Below are 13,706 nucleotides of genomic sequence, written 5' to 3'. Positions count from 1 at the left end.
CTCGAACGCGCCGAGATCCGGATGGCACGGAGGTGGTGTCCAGCAAATTGCCGCACTGGTGTGGCCATCCTACAATGCTGCGCCGAAAGACGGCGTGTCTAGCTGAATTGCGGTCACTGTTGCGGTACAGTGACTCGAACGCGCCGAGATCCGGATGGCACCGAGGTGGTGTCCAGCAAATTGCCGCACTGGTGTGGCCATCCTACAATGCTGCGCCGAAAGACGGCGTGTCCAGCTGAGTTGCGGTCACTGTTGCGGTACAGTGAGTCGAACGCGCCGAGATCTGGATGGCCCAGATGTTGTGTCCAGCAAGTTGCCGCACTGGTGTGGCCATCCTACAATGCTGCGCCGAAAGTCGGCGTGGGGTGCCCCGTTGGCTTATGAGGTGATGTCAGTAGTGGACCGATGTGTGAATAGGTCGGAACCAGCACAAGGCGCCAAGATCCGAATGGCAAGTCCTGGATGTTGAGTGCCTCAGTTGAGAGTTCTGAGCAGTGCTTGTAAGACTGTCTGAAGCTTATTTGCACCTGCTGCAGCTTCACTAGGTCCGGCGGAACTTTTTGCCTTTTCCTTTCTGCTTCTTTTCCTACAATGCGTTTCATCTGAAGACACGACCAGGTCCCTGAATGTGTGCAGGGGGACGCTATTGATTGAATGAAAATGGCGGCTTGACACAAAGCTGACTCAAGCGTTACTGTTGGTGCTATACAGATAAAAATTGGTTTTCAGTTTGTACATTCTTCAGGTTTTTTTTTTCCATCCAAGTCTGATTGAGAGTTTGTAGAAAAATGGCTTCAGATTTTCCACATACTACTCTTCAACATTCTTCCTAAATGTAACAATGTGAAACTCACTAGGAGAACGGCTGTTTCTGTTTCCTTTCAAAATGCTGCCAACAATATTTTCTGAATGGAAGACACCATCTTGTAGCATAAAGGGCCGAAAGGGGTTCTGGTCTGGCCGATGGTTGGTGGAGACATTTTGACTATATCTTGGACCTGCCCGGCCTCGCCCAAAATGGCGCCGGTATAAATGGGACTCGTAACTCCTTGCCCGCAAATGTATATCTAGAAAATGTTATTGTAAGTGGCCCTGTCGTATTTTAATTACAAAATGTACGTCCACCGATTCCGCAACTGTTAGACACCTTTGTTCTTGTCACCTAATGGCCCGCTCGTTACGTTCTTCTACAATGTAAATGTCTCCTCATCATATACGATTTCAGTTTGCTCCGTGGCCGGCCCACGTGGTTATAGGCCCGTATTTGTTTACTGACATTTTCACAATAAAGGTTTTTAAAACAAAACACGGTAGTAGTATTTACATTTGTAAAGTTTTTACTTTTAGTGACTGTTTTCGAATCAGTAAAAGGCAAGTGAAATAAAGCAGTCCAATTACATGACGGATAAAAGGTATAATATGTAGGAACGCAGTAAAGATAAATGGTCAAGGGCAGTTGTGTTTTTCATGTCTGCAACATAAAGTGATCGATAAGAATCTGATAATCAGGCGTATCGGCGACTAAGACAGCAGGCCGAATCTCTTTTACTCAACGGCTCCGTCATGGAAGGAAGAAACGCCCTTTTTCTCGAAAAAGGAATATATTTTACTTACAAGACAGTTGTAAATTTTCCGGGAAAGTACATTAGCCTGGAATATTATAACATATGTTTGAAAAAAAAATATTGTTCGAAAATAATAAAAAGCGTAATTTTTTGGTCATATGACCAAGCTTTTCATCATTAAATTAACAAAAGTAAAATGAACCAATGAAAAGTTTTATTAACAAGTCACATGACCTGTTATGCTTACGTTACGCGCTGCGCGCCGCGCCTCGGATCACTTCCGGGTGCGCTAACGCGGCGTGTCATAAAACGCATTACGCGACAACGTAGGTCAAGAATATAGTCTAAATGTCTCCACCAACCAGCGTTCAGAACACAACCCCTTTCAGCAGTCCAAAAAGTTCTGTTAAATGACAACAGAGGGGACAGGCAACAAGAACCATCAGTCAAAGAGGGGAGGGCAAGTTCTTCTCTTCCGGGTCATGTTGGGGCGCTACCGGAACTGATCGAATTGGTAGTCTATAGTGTTTCTGGATGTTTCAGACTAAAGCTGGCGTCAGCATGAGACCACTACCATCTCGTAGCTCCGTCGTGGCCATTCCACGAGCAATCATGGCAGCCGCTCCCCACCAGAAGCCTGCGGGAGTCGGAGGCCCCCAAGACTTTTGTAGAATCTTCACGGCTGAGGGGACGCTTTTCGAGAATGGGACCCAAGCCCTAGCAGACAAGCGTCCGAGTTCCAAGGTGTCCCAGGGCCATTTTAGTGGACCAGGCCCAAAACCGAAGAGCCAGCCGCCATTTTGAGAGTCCTGTGGCAGCCGCCTATCGCTGCAGCGCAAGAGCGGGCGCATCTCAACTACATGGTGAGCGAGACGCTGTAGTCGCAAGAGCGGGCGGTAAACAGCTGAATGGCGGAAGAGGCACAGTGTAGCAAAAGCGGGCGGAATGGCAACTAAAACGATAAAGGGGCGCCCCACTACAGCTTGTCTTCAGGTCAAACGGATTGTGGGACAAGGTCCAGAATTGAAGAGTCATCAAAAGGCAAAAAGTTCCGCCGGACCCCGGGAGCCGGCCGCCTATGTCGGGGGCGATCTCAGGCTACACCAGTGCTATAAGACTTGGGGAGGGTGTCGGAGCCAAGCGTCTTCTCCGAGTCCATGGCCATCACACCGCCCCTCAGGGGCCTCCGTCAAGCTGTTTAGGAAGGTAACATATCACATTGTTTTCTAATGCAGTCAGGTCCACAAACGACACTCACTTACTTTGAGAATAGTGAAGCTGCAGTAGGTGGAAATAAGCTTCAGACAGTGTTACAAGCACTGCTCAGAACTCTTAACTATGGCACCCAACATCCAGAACTTATGCTATTTGAGAATGGTAGTGACATCGAAGCATCTCAGGGACCAAAACCATTAACGTACTTTCACGTATGAAAATCTTACTTGGGGAGGGGGCAGGAGCGAAGCGCCCCCTCCCAGTCAGCGCCACCACACCGTATGTTGAAAATCTGAAGCCATCGTTCTACAAAGTCAACCAAACTTGGATTGAAAAATCTAGAAAAATGTACAAACTGAAAACCAGTTTTGGTCTGCATAGCATCAGTAGCAACGCTTGAGTCAGCTTTGTGTCAAGCCGCCATTTTGATTCAACAAAGCACAGGCATTGAAAAAGGCTGAAATTCAGAACTCTAAACTATGGCACCCAACATCCAGGAGCTTGCCATCCGGATCTTGGAGCCTTGTGCTGTTTTCGATCTATTCACACATCGGTCCACTGATGTCACTGACCATGTCATGAATGATGTAATATGTGACATCATCAGCAGTGGATTGCGGGTGCGCGATATATAGTTAGCGCTTCTAACTATATATGGAATTTCAATGGTTTTATGCGAGTAAAATAAGGTTTTGTAAATGCGAATTCCTAACTATATATGGCCTAAAACCAATGGTTTTTTCATTGAATATATATATATATATATATATATATATATATATATATATATATATATCCATGCCCATTTCCTTCTCAACTGTCTCCTGTCATCAGTTGATTGCCCAGCATTTGAAAAATAATAATTTGTCTGTTTTCTAAATTCATGTGTTGAAATTATTGAAATGAAACCGACTTAAAGCAGGTCGTGCCTGTTTACATTCATCATTTCAAGCATTAGGTGCCTGCCTGTATTTGGGCACTGTTTACATCAGCACCATCACTTGCCACTAGAGGAGGGAAGAATTAAAAGGTGGTGTGAGGGATGAGGTATGAACAACCAGGAATGAGGGTGTCCCAAGGTGGACAGATCAGTGTACATTTGAAGTCACTATAATGTCATTTCACTCCTCACTCTTTAAGTGAGTGAGGGACGGTGCGAGAGGGGCAATGGATCATGAGTGTTGGATTAGGAGTGAGGATTCAGGGGTATTGAGGCAGGGATGAGAAATTAACAGGTGAGTGCTGAAGTGTGAGTGAGAGATGGTAAATGAGTGAGGAATGAGGCTTTAGAAGTGAGGAATGATGTGGAAGGGATAAAGAATGAAGATGAGTGAGGGATAATCGGAGGTAGAAGAGTCTGGGTTGATGAGGAAAGGAAGATGATCTATTTCACAAACATAGATGATGTACAGCGGCCCATGACACAGCAGAACATGATAGCCTTCTCAATCATCTGAGGTTGGACAGGAGCAGCGGTCCAGGAACTTCACTGAACTGGGCAGCTTCATTTCTTTAAAAGAATTACCAATGGACAGGGCTTAGCACAAACAGAACCATCCTGATAACTTACAGGTGATACCAAGTTCTACCTCCAACGAGAGGTCAGATCCAGAAATTGGGGCAAAATCCCAGAGCGCTTGGATCACATCGAGCATCAGAGGAAAACTTCCTCTGCCTCAGTGTGTCCAAAATGGAAATGTGTGATTAAAACAGCACCTCAGCGGCCCTTCACTGCGTTCTTTGATAGCCTCCGCGGCGGTCCGGAGTGTAGTATGCGATTCCAAGCTTTCGTTCACCTAGAAGGGCAAACATAGTCAACTACACATGCTCCTGCAGGGTCAACCCTACCTCCAGGCCACAGAAACACGAGCTGAACAGACCTTTAACTGTGCAGAGATACAACATAAGGTCAGGCATGTCTGGCCAAAAACACTTTCAGAAACTAATGCATGCAAGACTGGCCCTAAATTGCCACACTGCTTACCAGTGGACCACAACATTCAAGACAAAAAGCACCATCGCCAAATGCTTTAATCCTGGCTAAAGTCTACAGTCTGGCAAACACAGAGAGTGGGTGTAGAGTCTGGAACTGTACGGCACAAAATTACGTACTTTTTACCAAGTGACTTGGATATTTCCCATCCACCAGAGTAAACGAGAAGGCATAACTGCCACCAGATTGGTTGCCATCAGCCTGAACCTTCCCGGCGTAATACTTGTGTACTACAAAGACATTCACATTTAGCTTAAACCTCAAAAAATGGGTGTTCTAGCTCTAACAAAACAAGACGACAAATGGTTCCATTTAGACGAGTCAAACACTGTAAGTTTGTACAAACGGTATGTGTTCCTGTTTGACTCTTTTTCCTGTTAGGAGATGATCCCTTATTCTGCGGACGACTGCTTGCACTTCACCTCAAATTATTCCAAAACGTGCTTAGGAGGTATGAAGGTCGCAAAATGAGGCTTGAACACATAATGAATGGCCACATATCAGGCGGATGAATGTGATAGAGCAGAATAGTATCTGACTTGTGTTGCTTGTTGTTACGGTACAATATTGCACTACTAGTAGTAGATGCAAGTCATGGTTGTTTATGAGGAAGCATCTCTGAAGCACCTTTCTAAGTGATACCACTGAAGATTTTTAGGAGTAAGGGCAAACTGAAATTCCTGTCTCCAAAAACAAACCACAAAGAAACCGGTGGGTACTTGGGATTACAATGAAAGGGTAACCATCGTTTACCACGATGTTTTTACAACGCGGTACCTTTACCACGCGACTGTGACAACGCAAGTCGTTACCACGACTTGCGCAGGGGGACGCTAAAGGATTACAAATAGTTAATTTACTATCCCAACACCTTCCCTAGGGTCCACGGGGACTGGTGTTAGAATAGTAAATTATACTATTCGAAATCCGCGCCCCCAACGCAAGTCGTGGTAACTACTTGCGTTGTCACGGCCGCGTGGTAAAGGTATGCGTTGTGACGGTACGCGTTGTACCGTCATACATCCCAATGAAAGGAGTTGAGCAACCACAAATTACCATTATGCGCTTATCCCCTCAAACTACCCCTCTGTTTAACAACATGTGCAATATAGAGAAGCATTGCTGCCACTTTGCTCTTTACACTGATCTGACTGTACATTGTGGCTTTAAAACCAGTTAACACATTAAATGAAAACCCAACTTGGCCACTTAAATACATTTTAGTGCACAGATGCTCGCCTCCTTCCTCTCACTGAAAGAAGCCGGCATGAAAGGAGGCTTGGGATGGAAGGTGCAGTAATACTTCTCTGATGATGCTCTCTTCTTGCTCCCACAGGGTCGGTGTTCTTCCACGACTGCCCCGCACAGTACCTCATCCCCTACTACCTGATCATTTCCGGTGTCTCCGGCCTCCTGCATCTCATTCCAAGCATCTTGCCCTGCAGAAACCGAGAAGTGCACTCCGATCTGGTGAATGTCTTCCATTCGATCATCGGCCTCTTCCAGCTGGCATTTTTCATTGCAGGTCAGCATTAATCACCGGGTGGGACACAGGTTTCAGCTTCATAGAGGTTCATCTGTAGAGTATCATCACAGCTCCACATTTGAACATTGCCACCACTGACCGTTACCTCAACAAAAAATACTTCTACCATACAATTACCCCATTTGTGTCTACATAGTATTAAAAAAAATATGTTCGAGGCATATGATCTGTAGATCATATGCATTAGGATAGATCGCCATCTAGTTTTGGGTCCAGATGTTGCCACTTTTATTTTTGTTTGAAGAAGTCTTTCCAGTCACAAGGTAGGGAACTCCTCCTTTTGGTGATGGTGCGCATGGCCATCGACTCCACCCCCAAATTGTTTTGCGGTAAGGGTGAAGATGGAGTAGGTAAAAGTAGTAAAGGGATGTCCATGTATAGTGTTTCTAAGTAAGATAATACTGCAACAGATAAAGGTACCCGGGGAGGCTGGTGGGGGCTTATGGCTCTACAGCTCTATATGCCAAGAACAGAAGCATTCTGGGTAAGTAGCATTTTCCTTCGAGGCATATGAGCTGCAGATCATATGCTTTAGCATAGACTATACAGCAGTTATCCCCCATGTGGTGGTTAACCTGTATCTGTTGCAGTGGTTTGAAATAGTGTTCTTAAAACTGCCTGCCCACACTAGCTTGTTGTTTTGGTAACACATCTACACAATAGTGCTTTGTGAATGTGTGAGATATAGGCCATGTTGCAGCTTTGCAGATGTCATCTAAGGGTATATTCCCTAAGAATGCCATGGAAGCCCCTAGTTTTGGATCCAAAGTGCAAACATGCGGACCCAACACTAGATGGCGATCTATGCTAAGCATATGGCTCTGCAGCTCTATATGCCAAGAACAGAAGCATACTGGGTAAGTAGCATTTTCCTTAACATGCATTTATTTTAGTTTAATGAAATAAATTGCATATAATTGTAAATTCTATAAAGGATCCAGTCAGTTTTCAAGAACCAGACCCGAGAACCCAAGGTCTGGAGTATTTCAATTTATTGAAGTGTCTCCAAATACGCCATTTTGTTGGTATCAGCCTTGTTCACATTAAGTAAACCATTGTTGTGTTATTTACGTGCTTGCGTGCCACATGGCACAGTGAACATAGTAAAAATACTTGTGACAAGCTTATTGCCTATTTCATTTCCAAAATATTTAGTGATTTTCAGAAATACAGCCATAAATATAAATTAATCTAATCACATAACTATTGGTTGGGGTTAGTTTTAAAACTCACATTAAAGTTATTGTATATTCATTTACCAGTCAGGGGTAATATTAGTGCTATGGTAAGGGCACCATATTTTATTAAAAAACATTAAATTACTTTACGTCTATTATATATTTATCATTGGTTAGCACTTGTTTTAAGGGCTATTGTAAGAGTTGCTTAATTGGAGCTATCAATATGAAAAACAATTATAGATTTTAATTTCTAAGTCTTAGTGCAATGGTTAGGCACAAAAAAATGAATGAAGCTCAATCATATTGTATTTTTATTAAATATAATTTAAAACTAGATATTTATCACAGTTTATAAATATAGTGAAATACATTTATATTTGTATTTGTAAGCTCTATGATTAGGCATTAAAGACCAGGTAAACATCCAAATGAGGAAAAACAGAGCTGAGAGGTAAAGGAAGACCATTAATAATAATTAATTTTAAGGTAATTGTATTGTAATTGTATTTATATAGCGCTTACTACCCCAGACGAAACGCTCAGGCGCTTTTTCGTCGAGTAGCACACTACTCCGGGACCCATAAAGGAATTAGTTTTGAATTAGTATGGTGAAATATAAAAGTACTTTAAGTGGTGGAGAGGTTAGTTAGTTATTTGGATTGAGAAGGGTTGGGGAGGGGTTAAAAAAGGAAAAAGGTTTGCAGTTATTTGGATTCGGAAGGATAGAAGAGGAAAAAAGGTTTGCATTTATATAGCGCTGGTTACCCCTGATGGGGTGTTGAAGCACTTTTTTTGACGAGTAGCAGGCTACTCCGGAAACCCATAAAGGATTAGTGGTGAATTAGTATAGTGCAATATGAAAGTAATTTGAGTGGTGGATATTAGTACGTTATTTGGAGTGAGAAGTATAGCGGAGGGATAGAAGGGGAAGAGAGGTTTGCATTCATACAGCACCTGTTATCCCTGATTGGTGTTGAAGTGCTTTTCTGGTGAGTAGCACGTTACTCCAGAACCCATAAAGGATTAGCGTTGAAAATTAGTGTAGTGAAATATATAGTCATTTGAGTGGTGAATGTTATTCAGTTATTTGGTTAGAGAAGGGTAAGCGGCGGGATAGAAGAGGGAAAGAGGTTTGTATTTATATAGTGCATGCTACCCCTAATTGGGTTTTGAAGCGCTTTTTTGGGCAAGTAGCACGCTACTCTTGAACCCATAAGGGTTAGTGTTGAATTAGTATAGTGAAATATGAAAGTAATTTGAGTGGTGAATATGTTAGTCAGTTATTTGGATTGAGAAGGGTAGGGGAGAGGTTGAAAAGGGAAAGGTATGCATTTATATAGCGCTTGTAACCCTGATGGGTGTTGAAGCACTTTATTGGCAAGTAGCACGCTACTCTGGAACCCATAAAGGATTTGTGGTGAATTAGTATAGTGGAATATGAAATTTGAGAAGTGAACAAGTTAGTCTGTTATTTTGATTGAAAAGGATAGTGGAGGGATAGAAGAGTGAAGGATTTAGAGATATATATTTATATTATTTGGGAGGTCATAGCAGGAGGAGGAGGCTTTAGGATGAGTAAAAAGGGGCTGTAGAAGAGGAAGAATCAGAGGGAAGAGTTTAGAAAGGTTTGTTTTGGGGATCGGTATAGTAAGAGGTGTCAGATGATGCAAGGCGGGGTAGAGTAGGGGAGAGTCTAGAAAGGGTTATTTTGGGGATCATAGTAGTGGTATGAGTTTGGGATAAATATGAGTGAATGTAGAGGATATATTGATGTATTGGGTTAGAAATGGGGTAGTGCATTGGAAAGAGTAGTTGAAAGATGACTGAGATGAGTCAAAGTTGGGCGCAAAGGTATATTGAGAAGTATAGGCTGAGAAATAAGGTAGTGCATTGGAAATGCTAAATTGCAAGAAAGTGATAAATATAGATCCATAGGAACATTGAAAGGATATAGATGCAAAAAGGAGGTAAGTATATGTAGATTAATAGGGTAGTGCATTAGATATGCTTTTTCAGGAGAAAAGTAACAAACCACAGATACAAGTACATGGAAGGTACATAGATGTACAATTGAAGCAAGTACATGTAGCCCAAAGATGCACCAGATAAACTCCGGTTTTCAAGTGCTATTGTACTTAATTATTTTTTTTTAAACATAATTATTCTACATGTTTATACAAAGTAATACACAAAGATCGGTACATATCTATAGTGAAAATAATGCTTATATACAGAGGGATATGCTGTAAATTTCTGTTTGCGTTTGGTGCTTATGTGGAGAAGAGTATTTTTGTCAGGGGAAACCCAATCAACCCTTGTAGGCTTGGGCAGTATATGGTTAAAAGCATAGGGTGCTACAAGGGACTTATTTAGAAGATATTTTCTCTGAATTATTGAGTGGTATTTGTACAAAGACGAACCCTTGGTGATATCTTTTTTGCCGCCGGATTTATCCTAAAGAAATAGGACAGAATATTTTCCTGACTGGACTAATTAGCCAGCTTGCTTGAATCTACAGACTTTGTCCCAGATTCGTCTTTTTGTAAGACTTTTATGTGGACCGTTCTTATCTCCTGACACGGTTCCCCTTGTTAACATAAAGGGAGTCCTTTACAGCATTTGAATAAACATCGTCCTGATGATGGTCTTATCGATGAGTACAGCAAAGACCGAAACGTCGACATCCTGTCATCTCCTTTAATGTTGTCTTTAGACGCCAACCTACAACCACTTTTTATTGTATAATTTGGGTTGTTTGTTTGATTTAGCTGGAGTTGATGCATAACGTTATGAACCATAGAAAAAACATTGTCCTTCTTTGTTCATGACTTCTCTTGCTTTAATTAATTTGTTTACATACATCCCCTATAACTTTTTTCAAGTAAAGAATTGATTTAAAACATACTCCCCTTCTTTTGCTCTGTTTTTTCCAACCTTCCATGAATTCATGTTGTGTCAAACAAGATTGATATCCTCAGGATACTAAGGAGTGTGAGACTGTGATACCACTCAATAATTCAGAGAAAATATCTTCTAAATAAGTCCCTTGTAGCACCCTATGCTTTTAACTATGTGGGGAAGAGCCAACTCTTGAGTCGTTTTCTGAAGATAAGGTGGCCGTCCGTGGATCTTCTGTTGGCGGTAAAGAGTTCCATAGTTTGGCTGATTGAGCAGAGCAGGATGTGCCACCCATGTTTTTTTGTCCTTGTATCTTGGTATTTTGAAGAGAGGTGCCCCTTAGATGCGGTTGTTCCTTGGTTGAATGTGTTTGGTGATTTTATTCCTGATGAATAACGGCCCGATTCCATGTAATGCTATGTTGGTAATACAAAGCAGCTTGAATGTGGATCTTCTGGCTTCCGGTAACCAATGCAGGGCTTTCAAGGCGTGTGAGATTTGGTCTGGCGCTTTGATATGGAAGAGCAGTCTGGCAGCCGAGTTCTGAATCCGTTGTAGTCTGTTCATGGTCTTTAAAGGTGATCCATGGTAGAGGCTAATGGTGTAATCGAATTTGGACAGAACAAGGGAGATGGAACCTTGTGTGGAAATCCCAAATGAGGGGAAATTAATCGCAGCGTTTTTATAGTGACAAAGCTTGATCTTGCTAGTTTGTCCACTTGGGGCATTCATCGATAGCTTGGAGTCTAAGATTAGGCATTAAAGGCAAGGTAAGTATTTGAATGAGGAAAAATAGAGCTGAGCTGTAATGGAAGACAATTAATAGTTTTAAGGTAATGGTAGAAGAGGTAATATCAGGCTTCTTGGATCCCTTAATAGGGCATCAATGTGGGCTCAGCAGCTCTTAGTGTGGGTGTGGAGTGGCAAGGTGGTGTATTCATGGTCTTTGTAAAGACCGGAGCCCACACCAAGCTCGAGTATTGAATTCTACCTCGACCAAGGTGATTAAATGAGTAGTGATGTAATTGTTTGAAGAAAAGCACCGGATTAAATAACATTTGCCCCACATAACATGTTCAGAAAACTACATTTACCCTGACTGGTTAGTGCAGCACTTCAATTTTGCCAGGCTGGGCTTCTTATGAGAGCCACTGCACACACACTTGCACATAGAGGTGTTTTTGCACAGGTTCTGGGCTGATGAATCCAGAGAATACTTCCACCACCCGTTTGAGAATAGTCAGATAGGAGACGTGGAGACTTTACTACTAACTAGGCAATGAGCTTAACATTGGGTGGATCTACCTAGCCCTCAATCATCTATCTTGGTCAGTAGGACTATTTAAGGGCTGGAAGGGCGTCCTCCGTTAATTTTATGCTTATCTAGCTGCATTCCCAGTATTTATCTGTTTCTTCGCATCTATTCCTTAGTGTAACTATTACACAGCGAAGGCACTTAAAAGATCAATGTTGTCTTCGGCTGAGCATATGTGATTTTGTTTTTTAAATATGCCAGTCAGCAAGGGTTAATTCATGGGTATCCTGTATGGTGACATTTGAAGTGCACAATATTCAGCAATGACAATATTTACATTTATAGCTGGGAATAAACACATTGGATCATTATGTTGGATAGAGCCTCAGATTGTTAGTGATGCACTACAGCATTTGGTCAAAGCCAGAGTTATGAGTTTTCATTCGTCATAAATTGGGACTCAGTTTAAATTCAAGATCCTGAGGACAATAACCTTTTGAGAGGCTGGAGGGTTCTCAAGCATTACCTAATGAGAGATTTTCAATAAAGCTGTTTTTATTTCCTTATTTTGAGTAGTTTCTTCAAGGGAAAAAGAAATACTATGAAACAGGCCAATATTAAGAAGTCGACTAGAGAGGCCTGGGAGAGTTGAGGAAATTATCTTCCACCCTTGCACAATAGTCCTATTGGATGACAGATATTCACATGGTTCCACATATCTCCAGGTTAGTAATAAAATAGATCAATTTGAAGGGTAAGACAAGTGAGCGCTTATAGTTTTTGTAAAGGCTTCTCTGAGTAGCTGTGACGAGCAGAAGAAAACCACAATTCCCAACAGATTATTCGGGCAAAGAGTCTGGTATCCATTCACCTCCACCAGTTCCACGTTCAATTTGGTTCCGGTGTCACAGTACTGCTGCAGCTATCTCCGATAGTAGTAGATCCATACCTAGAAAACATTATTTACATGGCTTAGGAGGGGACAGATTCGTTCAGTGTGAACAGCTTGCTACATATGGCTGCCCTGTACATCTCCACCTCCCCCTCCAAACACAATTTTTAATGCGATCCTGTGAATCTTGCTTGGGTACCCAACCTCTCACCCGCAGTACAGCCAACACTCTCATCCAATCACGACACTGTTCTCATGTTAAGCAGTATGAGTAAATCTTCTTGATTCGCGAGAGTGGGCTGGCTTTGCGCCCCAAAAGATACAATAGGCTTATTCCTGCTCTGCAACCCAGCTGTCCAAGACAGCTTGGCTCCGGGTAATGAAAGGTAAACAATACACACTTTTTCGAAAATGCCCATAGTGTGGGTCAAAGTACACTTACTCAGATCAGCACGACATCTGTAACCTTTGCCTGTCGCTGGAATGGAACATAACATACAGGATTGCGCAGCCTTCGACCTGTTCAAGAACGAGAAAATGCTTCACTCTTGACACAATAGACATCTATCTCACACCAGGGAAATGGCGACCGAGGCGGAATTCGCCGCAGAGGAAGAACCATTGGGGTTGGCAAACAAGAAGAGGAGGATGGTGCCGAAAGGGGTGTCCTCTTGTGCAGTCCACATTATTTCACTTCTGAGAAATCCAAACAATGTGAAGAGGAAGGACAGGATGAAGCCTCGCCACCACCTTTGGAACTACTAGACCAGCCCACAACTACGAGATCCAGGCCAGAATGAAGACTACTCCAAGGGCCGTGAGTACCCAGTGTCACCAGACCCATGCTTATACCATGAAAGTACACCATGCATCACCGCCTTTGTACGCCACAGCCTTCTGGTTCTGGTCTACACGAGAGCGCTCATCGGAGTTGACCGGACCGGTGCATCAATCCTAATTGGGCTCAGGGCCTACAGGACAAAGGAGGAGGAGACATGCAGCCCTCTAAGCCAAAGCAATATGCAGTGCCCACAAAGCAATTGACACCTGCAGTCTTCAACGCCAAACAAACCATTGGTGCTACGTACCAATGCGGTGCCAGCAAAGTCGTCTGAGTGAAGTAGACCTACAACTTCGACTCCACTCGCATCATCCGCTTCT

The 13,706-nt window shown here is 42.8% G+C and overlaps 2 protein-coding genes across 2 annotated transcripts in view; both read left to right on the top strand.

Moving 5' to 3' along the window:
• LOC147678411 (uncharacterized) overlaps positions 1-13,706 on the top strand; it is a 375,737-nt gene that overhangs the window by 110,707 nt on the left and 251,324 nt on the right. The window lies entirely within an intron of this gene.
• LOC147678412 (transmembrane protein 272-like) overlaps positions 1-13,706 on the top strand; it is a 158,734-nt gene that overhangs the window by 112,726 nt on the left and 32,302 nt on the right. The window contains exon 5 of the mRNA XM_086945625.1: positions 6,110-6,298. Within this exon, the coding sequence (XP_086801751.1) occupies positions 6,110-6,298 (189 nt within the window). The remainder of the gene's footprint in view (positions 1-6,109; positions 6,299-13,706) is intronic.

The sequence above is a fragment of the Lissotriton vulgaris genome, chromosome 12 (genome assembly GCF_964263255.1).
Source record: "Lissotriton vulgaris chromosome 12, aLisVul1.2, whole genome shotgun sequence".
Classification (NCBI taxonomy): domain Eukaryota; kingdom Metazoa; phylum Chordata; class Amphibia; order Caudata; family Salamandridae; genus Lissotriton; species Lissotriton vulgaris.
This window is presented reverse-complemented; position numbering and strand designations above follow the sequence as displayed.